Here is a 19,485-nt window from a genome sequence, read left to right as displayed (position 1 = left end):
GGAAGCTTGCTTGAACAAGCTGCGCTGCTCGGCGTCCGCTTCGTTTTGTTAAATACGCTACACCTGGTTGCTTGTTTGCTAAGACGCATGTCCTGAAGATAACCTGAAGATAACCAGAAGCCCGACTCGCTTCTGTTGTTAGCGAGCTCCGACACGAAGCGGAAATCGTCTCGATTATTAGGTTGCGCTAGCTGTGCATTAGATTCCTCGCAATATGCTTTTGCGTAATCCCAAGACCCTATTATACCGCGAGCAGAGTACGAATAGCAAGCACTTGAATTCCTGTGGAGATTCCATCCGTCTGCGCAGGACATTTCACCGGGAACTGTGGGACAATAATAAACACTCACTTTGAGCTCGGGTAGTATCGCATTAAGCGAGTATCGTTAATGGCTAGAAGACTATTAGAAGAAACGTAGACAACAATAAATTTTGTATGAAAAAAATAGACAGTACAGAGTACAGTCAATGCAAAAATAGCGTTCATATTGGGGTGTCATTAAGGACGGTGCCTACTAATTCAAAGATATTTTTGCGCGGTTTACTGAATGTGCAGGAAAAGCAAATCTTAACAAGTGTTTTTGATATCCAAAAAGAAAATTAGGGGTAGCCACGCATTTTTCGAAGATAATTAGTCAACAATATTTGTAAAAAGCTTTGAAATACAAAGCAATGTATGGCGTTCTTTTCCAAATTGAATCTTAATTATCTCTGAAAATGCATGGTTACCCCCACTTTTATTTGTGGATACCAAGAGCACTTGCTAAGTTCTGCTTTCTCCGCATGGTTTTGAACTGCGCAAAAATATTCCTGTATTAATAAGCATCACCCATAGGAAATCCGAGTATCTCGAAATGCGCAGAACGTATGCGCAATAACAATAGTAGGCACCGTCCTTAAGCTCTCTTGTTTTGTCCCCAGAGCCCTCCGTTTCTTTTGGTCATGTTGCCGGCGAAACGAAGGGCTCTAGGGACGATAATGACCCCCAGCACATTCAATTGATAAATGAAATGTGGGGCTCAAGTCCGGCGATGACATAAAGTGAAACAACCAATTACATACAACCGGAAATGAAGCGGTTTAGGAAACTAACTGAGTATTTTTACTAATTTTGCCGTATTTTATCGAGTACGTAATTCGAGGAAAGAGCCAAAATATGTACTAGGAGATTTATTGTCCAATTTGATCTGCAAACAGAGAATCTATGCAAAGTAGAACTTTTTTCTCGGGAAGGTGTGATGCGCGGTGTACGTGTTTGATTCTGCAGCTGCAGAATTAACTGACAGTACAAATAACTTAATGTACAATATTGTGGGGTAATTGCACTTGCGTCGTGCGTTTTCTATTCAAGATCTCAACGGGTTGCTTTGTGCGATACAAAACAACACGATTTGACACAACACGATACGATACGGTGCGGTACGATATGATATGATACGATACGATACAATCCGATACAAGACAAAGTAACTCACCTACAACATTAACAAAGATGTAGCTCCTTATTACCCAGAATCCCCATTCCACCGCAGCACAAAAATATACTCCTATATCGTCAATCGTTGCATTTGTAATAGTATGAGTGGGACCAGTGGAATGGTATAATTCTTGATCCCTGTTGTCTTTATCGATCCTGTACCAGTATACGAGATCTGGGGGACTGTCTCTCGGTTGGCATGACAACGTCAAATTTTGACCAGAGTAAACAGTGAATTCCTGTGACACATTCAACGTTATCCCTAACGGCAGGAAAAGAAGAAGAAATCATGGTTAATAAACTCTTTACAAATTGCTAAGTGCTCTTCTTGTTGGGGAGGCGATAAATAAAATATGATCACATCAAATGTTTTTTGTTGGGTGGTAAAGCGGGAGTTCCCGGAGAAAATCCTCTAACAACAATCCATACATGGCGCCGAGTCCAGGAATTTGAGCCCAGGGGAGGAGGGGGTGGGGGGAACCATTCAAGATTGGTGGGGGGAGAGTGCTTTAATCACTGCCGCTAACAACGCTTCCTGGAAAACGTTTAGTTATTTAATTATTAATGAATGAATGAATGAATTAATTAATTAATTGTCCCAAATAAGGAGTACATAACTGCATGGACGCTCTTAAGTATGTTGCGAGCCTGTAATACCGTAAAACTGAATAAGTGACAAGTGGTATGAACGAAGTTATTGTAAAATAGACAAGATCGTTGGATAAAGAAATTCTAAAAATGCACGTGGTAAGCGTGGCCTTTTACTATGCCCTACAAATATGGTAGCCAGCTGCTACCATGTAAGGTCAGTGTGACCATATATGGAGCTTAGTGCTACGAAAAACAAAATGGCCGAAATAGCCAATAATGCGAGGGAAGTGGCGACCAATTTTGAAATAACTACGTTTCATTTGGCACTCACACATGGAGAACAAGTCTTAATTTGGTCCACTGAAGATGTTTACTTAAACGTTACTGCAAGAAAAAGATGAAATTGTGAAGGTAAGAAACGGTTTTAGATTTGTACTCGCCAACGATGGAAGAAAAGCATCACATTGATTGTAGTGGAGCTAGTCCACTCTTGCTTGTTGTATAGTAGGCATAAAGGGCCAAAGCCGCCCAGGGAATCTTGAACCCGGGGACACCGGATCTCAAGGCAAGCACCGTAACCACTCCTTGAAATTGATCCTGGTAATCACCGGTTCAACTTCACGGCTTCGCTTGTAAATAGCCAACTGGTTTGCCTGCGGCTAGTTAGTATTATTAATAGTTATTTCTCTGTTCTTCAGTTTCATTGATTTCGTTTCCTTGGCCCTGAAAAGCCCCTATGGGCAGTGGTCGATTACGTATGTATGCGTGACAGTTATAACCAACTGGGCGTAGTGCGCATGAGCGCTGTCCTCACCTCAATTAATACTTTAGGCAACCACCAAGTCGACGAAATCGCGATTACAACAAGAAAAAAAATATTCACATTATGGTTATGATTTTGCGATAATTCCAAGTCATCGAACACTTAAATGTGTAATACTGTCCAGGAATTAAACCAGCACAGCCAGCGTAGGTGTTGACCGCGAAAACGCAAAAAATGATCATCATCTGTTCAGGCATGGCAATGAGAAAACTAAGTTAACTCCACTTAAAAAAACGTACACGAAGATGTACGTTAGACGGAGTGCTTCCTTCCTTTTAAGCATACATTTTCCCTTTGTTCACGTTTAAGGTCCGTCATTTTGATGGCTTTGCAAGGAAAAAAGTCATAATAAATTCAAACACATTAAACTCGGTGTGTTAAGTCGATCGGAGTTAAAGGTAGAGTATCACGGTATTGCGCATGTCACCGTTTATAAGCCAATCGCAAGCGACGTTACAGTTCGTGAGGGAAATTTACACGTACGCGTGAAAATTTCGCTCAGACCTTTAATTGCTTATTATTTATTGTTTAATAATCGATAAATTTTTACCCGTAGGTGTGAATTTCCCACCCGAATTGTAACGTCGCCTTCGATTGGCTCATAAATGATGACAGTCGTTGCTGCTAGAGTATGCGCAATACCATAATATTCTCTTTTATTTTTTAATGCCACCCACTTTGAATGCAATTATGAAGAGCCAATCAGAGTAAAGCTGTAATGCGAAACCAAGTTGTATATTACAAGTATCAATATTTGGGCGCAAAACTGAATAGCAGCATGCATGGAAGACAGCAGACATAGATGTTACTTTGGAAGGAATGGAAAGTGTGGATACTCCGAAGAAGCAAGTAAAATGAGGAAGACTGCCAAGTAAATCCGCGAACGATTGCTGTAGATTATGTGCATGTAGACTGAAATTGCAATTCGGAGATTATAAAAAACACCTTTTTATCGACCGAAACCTTATTCAATCAAGAGAAAGAATGAACCACCGATCGACTATGCAAACGAAGGAATCATGGGGTGCAGTGATGGCGCAGTGGAGAGAGCACTCGCCTCCCTCCCACCAATGTGGTTCGATTCCCAGACTCGACGTCATGTGTGGGTTGAGTTCGTTCGTTCTCTGCTCTGCTCCGAGAGGTTTTTCTCCGGGTACTCCGGTTTCCCCTCTCCTCAAAAACCAAAATATGATTTGATTTGCGTTAACTTGATAATTTCAATTTACAGTGTCCCCGATTAGTGCTCTTCGGCGCTAGAAGATTAGACACTTAAATAAAGTTCCTTTCCTTTCCTTTTCCTTTTTTTCAGGCTTTCCTTTCTCAAGCCAAGAACTCTCTAGCGGAATGTCGATTCATTATCTAATTAAATTACACAAGTAAACGTTCTGATCGTTAATCCAAGTGCCCGTGTTGATGCGTTCACTCCGTTTGTTGAGAAAACTAAATCAATGATCTGGAAACTGTTGCCAACCTAGTCTTGCAGAACCTGAATGCGCGACGCGAGCTCGAAGACCTTTAATTTGCCTCTGATACTGTATTAACTGTATTAAAGAGGTCGAACCCAGTCGATCTCGCAGCATATTCCAACGACATTTCAGTTCACAAAGGTGAGATTTGGTGTCCATTATGGATATTGTTCCTCAAGGGTGCCTGTAATGTTTTAGATTTCTCAGAGAGTAAATTGAAGGCAAAAATATCCCTTGCACTTTCGACCGCAGTATCTGCGAAACAATTACAAGGAGCGTTTTTGATTACAATATTTATTCTTTCGCCAAAGGGAAGACCGTGTACATCAAACGTGGGTGGAATAACCATAACACCTTTTTTGGAAAGCAACCCCTTCATAGCAGTCTCCAACGCTTTCTTGAGCAAACATTCCGGTTCTTTTTTAGTGCTTAGATGAGCAAGAGCTTTTGATATACATTAATACTTCCTTCGATGGTCGACTTACGTCATTGATTTTCCTTCACACAACGAAGGTCTCAAGTAACATTTGATTGACATGTTTTTGACATGTTATCAGCCAATCAGAAATCTCTGTCTGCTCAGTGACCAAGATACGTAATAAAACCTTAGTTTTCGAGCAGGCGGTATTTCACAGCGCTTCTCCCATTCAATTTGCCTCTTGCGCCAACAATACCGACAGCTACGCAGCCTAACCATACACCTTATTCCAAAATGGGCGCCATTATAGTATTCTTTTGTTTGATTGCAAATTGGCCTCTTTGGCCTCGTTCAAGGTTAAAGATCTTACGTTTGAAAGCGAGGCCAAAAGGGCCAATTTGCGAGGAAACAAAAGAATACTAAAATGGCGGGCATTTTGGAATAACGGTGTATCCGATTCATGAATCGCTTCAGTAAGGAAAAAAGAGGGGTGGAAAATCTTTAATTTTTCTGTTTTTTAATTGTTTTGTTGACGGAACCCCGGTAAATAATGGTGTCACGTACAAGGGAATTCCCGAGTATGGCTAATTGTCGTGGGTCGTGGGTATCAACTTCCACTTGTGACCGGCAAACGTGAAATCCTGTAATTACGTATTTTTTACTGTCAGGGTCCCCTTTTTGAGCAGATTCGATGTCACTACTTATTTCTTGTGAAAATACTGCTCTTCTGTTCTCCTTGCTATCCTCAAAATCCCAGTGCACTTTAAATCATTGTTCGTTGGATTCGATTCTATCTTCAGTCTGATCTCAAAAGACAGACTGCCATGTCGACGTTTTCGAAGATAAGAAAAATTCACTTCAAATTTCGTGTCGTCTGGACCTTTTCCAAGAACGCATAGGGAACTGTTGACGTCGTAAATCATCGCTTATCACTGAAGGTGATGCCCTCTTTATTGTGGTTTTTCATTGGCCGACTTCCCATTAAATGTGACCCAGAAAAAAGGCGTTTATTTCAATGTTTTTCTAGCAGTAATGAACATGACATTCATTTTTAAATGTGTCGTTTCGAGGTGGTGTTGCGTGTTTAAAGTCGGTTAAAATTCTTTACAGATATTACAGTTTTAGCTGTCTGGCGTTAGACACCTTCAAGTATTGAAAAGGGAGGTGCAGAGTGTCTTGGACAAGATGCCCCTTGTCATGTAATGCACGTACATCCGTTCATGACGTAAGAGCAGAATTTAGTTATCTATCTACAAAACTGAATTTCTTCGATTTGCGACCTTCCTTTCAAATCCACACTCATATCCTCATATCGTACGCGCTAGTCACATCGAATAATTCTTTTGCTTCATAACCGTGTTTCTGTAGGGATAACAAGGAGATCCAAAAGGTGGAGAGGCGGGGTGACGGGTCTTTTTATTCAAGGGTGCGACCCTCTCATCCCTTAGGGCAAAAGAAAATCGCGAAGCATCTGCACTTTCTGACAGCATCTTGTATTTTAAAACAGAGTAATATCCGCGAGACTTTGTACCAAACAAAAGTGTAGGATATTTTCGATGACGTCGATCGCGCAAATTGAAACTATTATAGCAACGACCAGGTTGGGACACTCAGGTTATCTAATTATTTCCTATACAGTATTACCCCTCAAAAAACCTCTAATCCGATCTCCAAACAAAAGCTCAAAATACCATATACGGTTGTAGAAGAAAACCTTGAGCCATTTATCCGAATGTCTTAATTGTTTAGACCTATTACAGAGTTTATTAGACATGCAACGACCAAAGTGAGATGTGGCTCGTCTTATCTTGTTTGAAGCGATAGCACGCTCACGCAAAATTGTCTCACGTTCTTACGCGTGGTCATCGCTCCTACATTTTAAGCGTCTAATCAGTTCTTGACCAATTGCACGCTCCCAGTCTGTAAGCTAAACAAAAGCTGCTTTTAGTCTAGAACCCGGTTTGCGGTTTAGCAGAAAAAAAGACACCACAGTGTTATGCTGAGAAAATTTGGAATTTTCAACCTGAGCTGTAAATCAGTTTGGATCGCTATTTCATGTGTATATCTTTAGCCCACATGGAAACAGTCCTTAGGCAACTGACTCAGTTGTTGTGAGCTCGGGCTTGATTTCCCAAATGACTGGAATTAAGTTCAGCAGTAAAGAGGGGGCTTTTGAGGTGTGATTGTGGATAAGTGGGCGCAAACCAGTTGGAAGATATAGCTTACATGCAAACCTTTTCCGGTTGGGGTTTGTCAGCATTACGTGATTTTTAATAATCTCTAGGACTTCCTAAAAATTCTAGCCCTTCTCGTGTTTTTGTGAGTAAAGTATTACAGTTTCGAAAACTGATAACGATTTGGGAATCGATTTGGCCCAAGTTAAAGTAATATTTATTTAAAACTGGGACCAGAAAAAAAAATCACCAGACACTTATTTTCATATGAATAACGTTTAACTGTTAGCCAAGCGATACTGACGCGTTTTCCCTAAAAAGATTTGTTTGTTCCTATGGAATGCGAAAAGTGATTCTTTTACGAAATCATAGCAAGACATTGGCGTTATTAATTGCCTGAACTGTTAGCTTACCTTCAGATAGGGAGACAAAATAAGCTGACAGTTTAAGGACGATCGCCGTTAAGACCAGGAACATATCCATTGTTCGACAGCCGTCAGACGAGTAAAATGAATGCTGTGGATCTCTGACAATTGTTTTTCCCGAGAGAATTTGCTTTGTTTCATAGGAGATATCGAGTTACCGACACTTAAAACAGGAAGTCGGCACAGTGATCGGAAACGAAACTGCACGAAATTGCACAACCTTGACTCATTCAAACCTGGGAATTAATGCCATATACTTAAATGAAAAGGAAGTGCTGGTTGTCAATCCGCGCACTCATCGACAGATCGACTCTTGTACTCGTGACCGGCAAAATTATGTATTATTTCCTGTCTGGTGTTTTGAAAAGGAGTAAATTCCATTTGTAAAGTTTGTTTTCAAGTGAATATGAGTGGAAGGGTATGGAATGATTTAGCCATCATTTAAGGATGAAATATCGTTGACCCTGTCACGAAACATTGATGCTGTAAAATGTGTCAATGAAGCTTGTTTGCACTTTAACAATTTTTGTTGTTTCTACGTTTTGTGGGTGCTAAAGAGGAAACCGGTCGCCGAATTGACTTGCCAGCTCCTAAGCCGGCTCCAAACGAATTAGATAATTTTACGATCGACGAAACAGTGCCATATCTGTACATATGGCTGATACCAACATCTATGACGTGTCCCCTAGAGTTTGCTGACCTTAATACAGTATTTTTAAATTACAAGGCAAGCCCATGGTTGCCAAACCCCAAGAGCACTGGTTAGCGGTTACTACTGAATAAGTGGTGTCTAAAATAGTATTTATCACCGGAATTCGAGCAGCCCACGCAAAGTTTTCTAGTGGCGAGAATTCAATATTTTTCGCTGGGCTCAGATATTTGTCTAGAATCCCTTTATTGTCACAGGCTTACTTGCCATTCTGGCTTTAAAATGCTCTTTGCCGAGGATCGAACTTTGCCTGAAAATCGAACATCTTCACAGGGCAGCTGACATGATAACCCCGGGGGGGGGACTCCCATATGAAACAGACGGGGATGCTCGTCGGAAATTTTGAATTTAACCCCTAAGGAGACCAATCTAGGCGTGGCTTAAGCAAATTTTGACCCCTAAAAGAGACCGTTTAAAAACACAAAAATACGACACGCAATGACTTTTAATGATAAAAAGGCATAATCATCGAATGCTTTTATCTAAAAAGAAAATTTAAAAGGAAATTTGACTTCTGTTTCTCTTCGCGTAATTCTGTGTTACTTCGCAGAACCCTAAACGAGACCTTGGTGGCATAAAATATTGGCGTTTTGCCCGGAACACCCTAAGCGAGACCAAAATCCAAAATTTACACCCCTAAGCGAGACGACGAGCATCCCCGTCTGTTTCATATGGGAGTCCCCCCCCCCGGGATGATAACCTCTCTACGTCAAATCTACCTACTTGCTGTACCCTGTGCGTGAGTTAAATGCCTGAGGATAAAAAGAGCGGATGCAAAGTACCTAGGAGGAGACCACAACTTTGTTCACAGCTTTTGCCGCAGCAAGTATGCCCATCATTTAATTAATAATCAATGGGCGAAGAAATCGTTCCAGAATATTGATACTATGATTTCTCTGGACTGATATGGGTCCAGTCTCTCATAAGGGTGTGATAATGGCTAAATCGGAGAATAGTAAGATAAGAGATTGAGATTAACTATTCCTCCGATTATCTGACTCTACGACTCTTCTATTTTTCCGATTCTTCGAGTTGAAATAGGTATTCCTTGTCATGATATAATGGCACACAAACACTAATCGGTCCTGTAGAGTTGATCATCAAAAAAAAAAAAAAAACGAAAATGTCATAAGAGCCCCTTGCTCTAGCTACAGTGAATTTCAACTTGTTGGTAGCCCATGCATGCTGTAAGTATGCCCCCCCGTACGCGAAACCTGTGCAAGGAACACAAATTCTGTGCAGTATAGAATAATCGTAATCTGAAGTGGTAAAATCGGAGAATCGGAGAAAATCGTGCAGTCGATGACTTTTCGTTAGATCTGGTGGTAAACTCGGAGAATCTGAGACGTTTTGCTACGTAACGGTGGTAAAATCAGAGAACGGTACGGTCTCGTTACGCGTCAATCATACAATCGGGGAGCATCTCTATGGCTAAATCGCAGAATAGAACCCCTAAATCGGCTTTACTATTCACCAGATAATCCAGGAGGATTATTGCTTCAAATAAATTCTCTGGCCGACTCCTTGGCGCATGTGCCACCCAAAAGGGCCATGGATGGTCATAAGCTCGTTGATTATGGAATCAAAACACTAAAAATTGGGGAAATAAGTTTAACAAGTTCTTTGAACTTTTGAAGCCGGTTTGTTTGCAACACGATGCCTGCTACAAGAAAATTCCATGAGACAGATAACGTCTGCAGCGACCGATTTCCTTATTTCAGCTATTCTACTGGCACTCCTCTCAACCAGGCCTTATTAAATGGGATCGCGTCACGGTTTCAAACTCTTTGCAGCAATCCTGCATTGAGAAGGCGCAAGACCGTTTGAATACTTTTAACTGATAAAGTGTACTAATTGGAAGGGTTGGAACCGACTTCCGAAATGACAAAAACACCAAGCAATTTGCACTTCTCGAAGGTTTAATCGGAAATAACCATTTTACAACAACACTCTCTCTCCACATTGCGCGTACATATCTCCAGGATGAACACGCCACTCGCGAGAACTTCCGTTTCCGGTTTATGCCATCCTCATCAGAATCAAAACTGTATTTCACGTAACTGCAATACATGGTACCACATAAAACACCCATAATTTCTTAACAAGATGCACTTGTTAATGTGACATAATAAATCACCATGGCAACAAAACAGCCATGTAAAAACACGCTATATTTTGTCTTTGCGGTTTAGCAGAAAAAAAGTCACTACAGTGTTGCGCTGCGAAAATTTGGAATTTTGCCTTCATGCTAAAAGAATGATGTCCCTCCTTTACGAGAGATACTTCAATTTTCAACCTGAGCTGTAAATCAGTTTGGATCGCTATTTTATGTATATATCTTTAGCCCACATGGAAACAGTCCTTAGGCAACTAACTCAGTTAAGTTGTTGTGAGCTCGGGCTTGATTTCCCAAATGACTGGAATTAAGTTCAGCAGTAAAGAGGGGGTATATAGCTTCATGCAAACGTTTTTCGGTTGGGGTTAGTCAGCATTTACGTGATTTTTAATATTCTTTAGGACTTCCCAAAAAACATCTAGCCCTTCTCGTGTTTTTGTAAGTAAAGTATTACAATTTCCAAAACCGATATTAGTGATTTAGGAATTGATTTGGCCAAAGTTAAAGTAATATTTATTTAAAACTGGGGCCAGAAAAAATAATCACCCGCCACTTATTTTCATATGAATAACGTTTAACTGTTGGCCAAGCGATAGATGCGTTTCTCCTCAAAAGATTTGTTTGCTCCTATGGAATGCGAAACGAGATCCTTGTACGAAATCATAGCAAGACATTGGCGTTATGTGATGGCTGACTTCGCACGGCCCTATTTGGAAAGTAGTAATTAGACAAAGAGTTAATTAATTAATTGTCTGAACTGTTCCCCGGGAACGTCAGGGTTAGCTTACCTTCAGATAGGGAGATAAAAGCTGACAGTTTAAGGAAGATCGCCGTTAAGAACAGGAAAATCTCCATCGTTCAGCAGCCGTCAGAGGAGTAAAATGGATGCTATGGATCTCTGACAATTATTTTTCCCGAGAGAATTTGCTTTGCTTCATACGAAATATCGAGTTACTGACACTTAAAGACAGGAAGTCGCCATTGTGTCGGTAACGAAACTGCACGAAATCCTGGTACTGTAATTGGTAATGCCATCCTATTGCAATTTGATACTTAAACGAAAACGAAACGCGCACTCATTGATAGATCGACTCTTGTACTCGTGACCTGCAAACTTGTCCTCCTGTAATTGTGTATTTTTTCCCATCTGTCGCTTTGAAATGCAGAAAATTTGATTTGTAAAGTTTGCTTTCAATTAAATATGATTGAAAGAATTTGGGATGAAATATCGTTGACCCTGTCAGGACACGTTGACATTTGTCAATGAAACGTGTTTGCACTTTGATACTTTGTTGTTTTTTAATACGTTTTGTGGGTGCTGAAGAGGAAACCGGTCGCCGAATTGACTTGCCAGCTGATACCAACATCTATGACGTGTCCCCTAGAGTTTGCCGACCTTTATACAGTATTTTTAAATTACAAGGCAAGCCCCTGGTTGCCGAGCCCCAAGAGCAGTGGTTAGCGGTTACTACTGACTAAGTGGTGTCTAAAATAATATTTATCACCGGAATTCGAGCAGCCCGCGCAAAGTTTTCTAGTGGTGAGAATTTTATTTTTTTCGCTGGGCTCAGATATTTGTCTAGAAATCCCTTTATTGTCACAGGCATTACTTGCCATTCTGGCTTTAAAATGCTCTTTGCCGAGGATCGAACTGTGCCTGAAAATCGAATATCTTCACAGGGCAGCTGACATGATAACCTCTCTTCGCCCTATGCGTGAGTTAAATGCCTGAGGATAAAAAGCGCGGATGCAAAGTACCTAGGAGGAGACCTCAACTTTGTTCACAGCTTTTGCCGCAGCAAGTATGCCCATCATTTAATTAATAATCAATGGACGAAGAAATCGTTCCAGAATATTGATAGTATGATTTCTCTGGACTGATATGGGTCCAGTCTCTCATAAGGGTGTGATAATGGCTAAATCGGAGAATAGTAAGATAAGAGATTGAGATAAACTATTCCTCCGATTATCTGAGTCTACGACTCTTCTATTTTCCCGATTCTTCGGGTTGAAATAGGTATTCCTTGTCATGATATAATGGCACACAAACACTAATCGGTCCTGTAGAGTTGATAATCAAAAAAAAAAAAAAACGAAAATGGAATAAGAGCCCCTTGCTCTAGCTACAGTGAATTTCAACTTGTTGGCAGCCCATGCATGCTGTAAGTATGCCCCGTACGCGAAACCTGTGCAACGAACACAAATTCTGTGCAGTATAGAATAATCGTAATCTGAAGTGGTAAAATCGGAGAATCGGAGAAAATCGTGCAGTCGATGACTTTTCGTTAGATCTAGTGGTAAATTCGCATGATCTGAGACGTTTTGCTACGTAACGTGGTAAAATCAGAGAACGGTACGGTCGGGGGGACATTCGGAGGTACCCAATGCCGCAATACCGCAAGAAAAATTGGCAAATACAGAGATACCGTGTCGAAAATCGACGAAATACCGATACCGCGTTTAGATCCCTTTATAATTGGTCACGTTTACTTTAACTTAAATCCATGTAGCGTGTTTATTTATCACAAGCACGTATACATATGTCCCTGTGTTTCGGTTATTTTGGTATTTCGATGTTGACGTTAGTCACAACTGTGTTTGCTATTTTTCACGAAATGAAAACTGCATTCGTTCAACCAAGGTTTAATCGGACATCACCATTTTACAACAACACTCTCTCTCCGCATTGCGCGTACGTATCTATCCCGGATATGAACACGTCACTCGCGCGAAATTCTGTTTCCGGTTTATGCCATCCTAGCAGAATCAACCCACCACATAAAAAACACCTAAAATTTCTTAACAAGATGCACTTGTTAATGTGACGTAATAAGTCTCCATGACAACAAAACAGCCATGTAAAAACACCCTATATTTTGTCTTTAAGTGAAGCGATGATCCTCGCGAAGATACATCTTTGCTCAATCACCGTCCTTCCTCGGCTCGTGACCAAAGCGGGCGGTTCGACTATGCAAAACGTCAAAGAATATTTGTCATACATGAAGCCACCACCTGCGAATTCCGCGCCATTGATGGGGATATTGTCTTTGACTGATAATCTATTCACACTTCAAACGCCCTATAATTGTTGACTGTGAATAACACATAATTCTTTCTTTTGCATTGAAGTTAGATTTGGCTCACTAGAAGGTGTTAGAACATTCTAACATTATGTAAGACCACCTCAGCCCTTGTGTCAGGTCATGTGAGGCGAGGCCGTGAGGGGTGGCGGTCATGTACACATAAACCAGATAATCCCAAATAAGTTAATCCTTCTCCTTACACAAGGGCTGAGGTGGGCTTAGATAACGTCAAAATGAGTTTTAACAGCTACTAGTGAGCGAATTAAATGTACAATGGAGAATTATGTGTTATTCATAGTCAATAATAGTTAGAATGACATAGAATAACGCCCTATTTCTTGTTGAAACCATCCCATCTGAAGATAGCTGTAAGCTGGCTTAATCTTATACAGAAACCACCCACCCAGAATAAGAAGTGTAAGAAAACAGTCCCGGGGCGGGGGGCCCGGGAAAACAGTATAGATCATGATCATGTGTCGCTTTAGTGTAGTCAGTGACACCGACCGATTGATCGAACCATTTCGTTCTAAAATCATATTACTCTCAAGTAAACCGATAAATGAGTCCTACTGTTTACAGCGAAAAGGCCGATTAACGAAACAAGTCAGGTTGTGGAAACCCTGCCACATGAGGAATCATGGTAGACGATGCATTTGAGTGTGTAAACACCACTCATCAATCAGCTCATGAGCTCCAGATATTATTAAGTGTAGTGATCCTGTTGATATTAATTTCCAGTGCTTCCTTTGGCATTACGACAAGTCTCTTTAATTGATTAAGGCATTAAATATTTGTAACAGGAAATCAGCACACGCAAACTGACAAAAATGTACAAGCTTCCGCGCCAAATGTCAGATCTTGACGTCAGACCCCACATGGACTGTTCCATTTTGGCCGGTCGGCGAAGTGTTCCATGTCACGCAAATTGTCGCCCCAATTAAACCATTTATTTTTTCTCTACTTCATTTCACTCAAGGGCAAACCATTTTTCCTTTGCATAAACCATTTCATTTTAGGTCGATTCGTTTGTTAGTGGACAGTATGATTTGAGTTCCTCTCAGACTATTTGTTATTTCGCTGAGCCATTTGTGATTACTCTAAATCAATCGTCCATTTCAAGTTAAACTGTTTCAGATTACATTGAATCATTTATCGATACTTTGAACCACTTGCGTTTTTTTCTTTAATTCATTTCACATTGGGGCAAACCATTTGTCATTTGCATTAACTATTTCATTTTAGGTCGATTCATATCTGTAACATATGAGTTCCTTTTAGATTCATTTGCTGTTCCGATGAAGCATTTGTAATTACACTATTTTAATCAATCGACTTTTCGTTAAACCGTTTCATATTACATTGAACATCGATGGTCTGAACAGTAACATCACACTGGACCGTTTGTTGACACGCTATACCAGTTCGCGTTTAAAAGATGAACCGGTTTTCATTTCCATAAAACGATTTCAGTTAGTCTTTTACGCCTTAACATTAATGACTAGAGAGTTTCCTATCTTCCGAGTATTTAGTCGTTTGTTGTTTGAGTGAACCGTTTGACGACAGGCAACAAGACTACTTGTCAGTTAGGCTGCATCATTTCTAAGTCTGTCCAATGAACCAGTTCACGTTACTCTATTGCTTTTGACATACTTCGTATTTTTGGCAGTGACGGCCGCCCCTTACTGTGTAAGAGTGAATTTCATAGTGGAAGCATTTAATCTGCCCGGTCACTAAGACGCAGACACAAATTAAGAATCTAGACGCTCTTGAGCGTAAATTGGGTTGCCTGTGGTACGTGTTTCACAAAAACAGAAGGCTCTGAGTTGGGTGGTATTGAACTGCAGCGTTCCAGTAAACATCAGTTTCTCTTGGGACTTACAATGGTCCCAAGAGAAAATAAAAACAATGCTTATGCAAAATTTGCGGGGACAAACAAAGAGTATTATGGTATTTTCCGTATTGGCCTATTTCAAGTTTCGTTTGCAAATTTTGGACACAATATTAAATTACAAAAAATATTTCACTTAAAGGTCGTTAAAAAGCTTTATTTTTGGGAGTTCATTTGGACGAAAAATGTCACAAAAACCTTTTCCAGCGTAAAATTTATTGAAACAAACAAAATATTTGCTATTAGAGGCAAAAATCTGTGCATTTGCAGTACCCCCTCAAACTTACCAAACATACGCACAGAAGACTCTTCACACAAAGACAGTACTTAACAGGGGAGGGACAGGAAAGAGTTTTCATGACACGGAAAAGAAAAAAGAATACGAAGAAATGAAACGCAGATTCCGACTGGGAATGGCAATCCAGTAATAATAACCCTGAAAACGCCTACAACCGGGTACGGGTGAGGCAAAACGCACGCAAGCTAATCAGAAGACCAAAGACCAATCATTAACAACGATTTATTCGGATTCGCCACCCGATGGGGGAGGGAGATGGACTCCCATATGAAAAGAGGAGGGGTGCTGGTCGTCTCGCTTAGGGTCGTAAATTTACTTACTTACTCACTTAGGGTGTTCTGGGCAAAACGCAATCATATGTAGCCGTGAAGGTCTCCTTTAGGATTGCGCGCGAAGAAATATCAAAGTGTATATTTACACTTTTATATTTCTTCACGTAGGTGAAAGTATAAGATGATAATGTCTTTGCCATTATTAAAAGTCACTGTATTTTTTATTTCTCTGTGTTTTAATATGGTCTCTTTTAGGGTCGTGTCGTACAGCATTGAACGGGCTTCAGGATTGGCCAAAAGAACAACACGACACTATACAGCCAATGAAATATAGTGTTCAACAAGAGGTACGGCCCTACCCCTCTTTTAGGGGTCAAAAAAAGCCTGGGTCATGGCCAAATTGGTCTCCCTTAGGGGTTTAATTTAAAATTTCCGACGAGTATTCCTCCCCTTTTGATATGGGAACCCCCCCCCCCCCCTCCCACAAGCTGGAGAGAGGTATATGGCCAAGACACCCGGCTGGAGTGGAACCCGAAGGGAAAAAGTAAGAGAGGGAGACCCCGTCACACTTGGAGGCGCATAAGGATGTTAGAACTTGGAAAGAGAGGACTTACGTGCACTACTCAAAATAGAGTCAGATGGCGACCATTAGCAAAGGGCCTACGCTCCATCAACACCGAAGAGGACTAATTATGATGATGATGATGATGATGATGACGATGATGTTTGCTGAATTGCATGAAATACAAAATATAAATTTAAACATATATGATCCATTTCATATATCATTTCATTATTGATTCTTTTCTCACGGGAACATTAGAACCCACAAATGACCAGCTCCCAACGTCAGTGTCTTCATAGCTCAGTTGGTTAGAGCGTCGCACCGGAATCGCGAGGTCACGGGTTCAAACCCTGTTAAAGTCCTTAATTTTTCAGGCTTTTCTACGCAATTGCAATAATTGCGTTCATAACTGCGAGGATCATAGCTTCAATTGACAAACAATTACATATGAGGTTAGAAGGGACGGTTCCTCTCAGGAACAATAACTATGAATAACGTTAATCCAGCTAGGGCGCCCTTACCTTGAAAACATGTAAGTGCGTTCGATTAACCGCATTCCGGAATAGGAATACATGGAATATAAGTCAGAAATCCTTCGTTTTTATGGATATTCACATTAAAATTGTCAAACATCTGCTAAAATGCTATTTTAAACATATTTTTATTATCCTTGCTGCTTCGGAAAGCGCCAAACATAAAGTTTTAATCATCACTCCACGTATTCTTATTCCGGGATAGGGTCAATCGAACGCGCGCTAAGATTTCAGACTTAACACAGTGAAAACGAATGTAACGTACAGTGAGTGGAATTGTAAATGACACTTCTTCACAGTGCAGAATATTGGACGTAAATTCTCATTAACGTCTATTTGTTTGATTTATCAGAGTCGGAAGGGCAGAAGACAAATCCAGTGTATCCCGAAACAGTGGTGCCTCTGATAGCTAACAAGAATGTGAGCGGATTCCTTCAGTTGAACGGGATACAGTAGACTTTACGCCGAGCGTAGTACCTCAGACCAGCTGGATTGAAGATGCAATCAGTCAGCACTCATGCGACTGACGGAAAGCAGGGAAAGATATGAATCCTGCACTGATTGTTAGGAGATTATATCCGGGTGGTGTATATATGGTGAACATTTTACTTAATGTGTTATTTAAAGTGCAAACGACGAACTTTTCAACTGAGAGTTTGTTAACTTGACGTTTCAAGTGGCAGCTGGAAAGTTTGGAGCGCATTTATTAGGAAGACACAATAATTTGTGAATTTCATCGAGGAACGTTTCTAATGCTAGGCAGCCTCCTCTTAGACTAGTTAAATTACAGGAGCTTTGAGTCCCACACCAAAGAAAAGCCACTGGGAATGGAGTTCAGCGCCAGTCGAATTTGTGTGACTTTAGCCTGACAAATCTACGGACAAGTTAACTATGCATTGCACCAATGCGATATTTATAATTAAGGCAACGTGGAATCAGCGTAGCCGAATAGTTAGGCGGTTGACTTGCAATTTGGAGTTCCCTGGTCAAGTCTGGCTGGCATTTTTTCTGTCAGTCCCCGTTCAGTTAAGCTGTCAAAAACTATTTAAGTCAAGCGCTTGTAGCTGGCTCTAAGGGCCGAGCAAAAATGCGAGTGAACAGGGTCTGCATGAAGGACCCCTTCTGTCATCATGCTGGGAAAAGGCCCGTTCATACCTTCGACTTCGAGTCGCAGCAGCTCGGTGCAATTTTGTTGCGGCGAAGTCGCATTTGAAAAATCGCATTTGACAAACATGTGATTTTAAGGCGAGCTCAGTGTGATTTGTCTCCGTGAAGTCTTGTTTTGAATTTACTTGAATTTCGAAAGCAACAACAACAACAACAACAACAACAAAAAGGAACAGGCCAGAATTGTTACCGAGGCTGCCTGCCACTGGCATCCCACGGAAAAAGCAGACGGCCCTACAGCATTATGGTAAACGACCTCACGTAACTAATCCATAATGCACAAGCTAAATGTTATTCCCGCGGTAAGCGCTCTAAATGTGAATATAGGTACTTTCTAAATTAAACTAAGAATAGCAATTATGTAGTTTTCGGAAGTCATAGTGGTTCATAGTCACACGCGTTCCTTTTTTCATTTTCGAAACTAAATTTGGATGGACTTCAATCAAATGTTTCCATTTTCTGCCAAATGAACAGGCCTATTGTCATGGAACGTCCACCCAAATTTGGTCTCGAAAAAAGAACAAGAAAGTCGCTGAGGGGCACGTGTGACTGATAATCGCTGTAAAGTTTGTGCGAAGCAAATTAAAGTTCTCATCTGGCATTGCCTTGTGTAAATATTTTTTGTGTATATTTTTTGATTTGCTTCACGTTCAGCGAAATGAGCGAAAATGGTTCTGCTCGTTATTTTACAAAGACATTTTTGACGAAGGATAACGAGCTACAAAATATAATTATTATTTCTGTGAGGATCTTTGCCATCATCTATCATACGACAAAACGATTGCCATTAAACTGTAAAGGGAGAGTTTGTAGGGAGGGGACGGTTAGGATGACTGTCTGAGGTCATTAACAATAAGCCGGCATTGACAACGTTAGGGTTGGTGTAAAAGTACGACAAGTATGAGATTTTCGACCAGAGCATGCGCAATTCAAAAAACCCGACCACCAAGCCCAATACGCATGCCCCAAGCTGAAAACTCGCCCTTTTTTTTTGGACAAGTCCACAATTAAAGATCGTCTTTTTGTAAAAAAATTCTTCGGAAAGTCCAACGGGAAGTGGCTCTTTACAGATTAAGTGAAGGGTACTGGATGCATTCATTGAAAAAGAGGCAGTTTTGGGGGGAGGGGGGGGGGGGGGAGGCTACAGGCGGGGCATTTCTAAATTTATTTAGACTCTAAGGAGTGATTATTTAACGGGAGTTCATTATTTTAGGAATAAGCAAAACTGCGTCCGAAGTCGTTGTATTTTGACTTTTTGCCAATCTTAATGTATTAAGGCTGGCGAAAGAAAAAAAAAGCGACTTATTTACATAAATCAACTCACTTGTGGAAAGTTAATTCTGTAGGTATATTGACTGTTAAAAAACCGCAGTTTATGTTCGGTTAATAACCGGTCTTTCATTCAAACGTGAAGTAAAGTCAATAGAGAGATTTAGTGGCTCGTGTACGTGGAACGTAGTTAATAATTAACTAATAATTA

The 19,485-nt window shown here is 40.6% G+C and overlaps 1 protein-coding gene and 1 long non-coding RNA gene across 3 annotated transcripts in view; one reads left to right on the top strand and one right to left on the bottom strand.

Moving 5' to 3' along the window:
• LOC137974053 (hemicentin-1-like) overlaps window positions 1-11,124 on the bottom strand; it is a 16,204-nt gene extending 5,080 nt beyond the window's left edge. Inside the window, exons 1-3 of one of the 2 annotated variants that reach the window (XM_068820969.1) lie at window positions 10,988-11,124; window positions 1,476-1,739; window positions 1-325 (exon numbers count right to left, since the gene is read on the bottom strand). The exon at window positions 1-325 is cut by the window's left edge and continues 17 nt beyond it. In XM_068820969.1, coding sequence (XP_068677070.1) covers window positions 1-325; window positions 1,476-1,739; window positions 10,988-11,054 — 656 coding nt within the window. In that variant the 5' untranslated portion in view covers window positions 11,055-11,124. Of the gene's footprint in view, window positions 326-1,475; window positions 1,740-7,362; window positions 7,516-10,987 lie in introns of those variants that run through there. The other variant, XM_068820968.1, reaches the window with a different exon arrangement.
• Window positions 11,125-11,628: 504 nt separating this feature from the next.
• On the top strand, window positions 11,629-18,600 carry LOC137973802 (uncharacterized). The gene is made up of 4 exons (XR_011117316.1): window positions 11,629-11,739; window positions 11,880-12,001; window positions 15,996-16,087; window positions 17,191-18,600. It is a non-coding gene; the product is annotated as an uncharacterized lncRNA (long non-coding RNA).
• Window positions 18,601-19,485: the final 885 nt, after the last annotated feature.

The sequence above is a fragment of the Montipora foliosa genome, chromosome 10 (genome assembly GCF_036669935.1).
Source record: "Montipora foliosa isolate CH-2021 chromosome 10, ASM3666993v2, whole genome shotgun sequence".
Lineage (NCBI taxonomy): Eukaryota > Metazoa > Cnidaria > Anthozoa > Scleractinia > Acroporidae > Montipora > Montipora foliosa.
The sequence above is the reverse complement of the archived record's forward strand: the minus strand, read 5'-3'. Positions and strand labels throughout refer to the sequence as shown.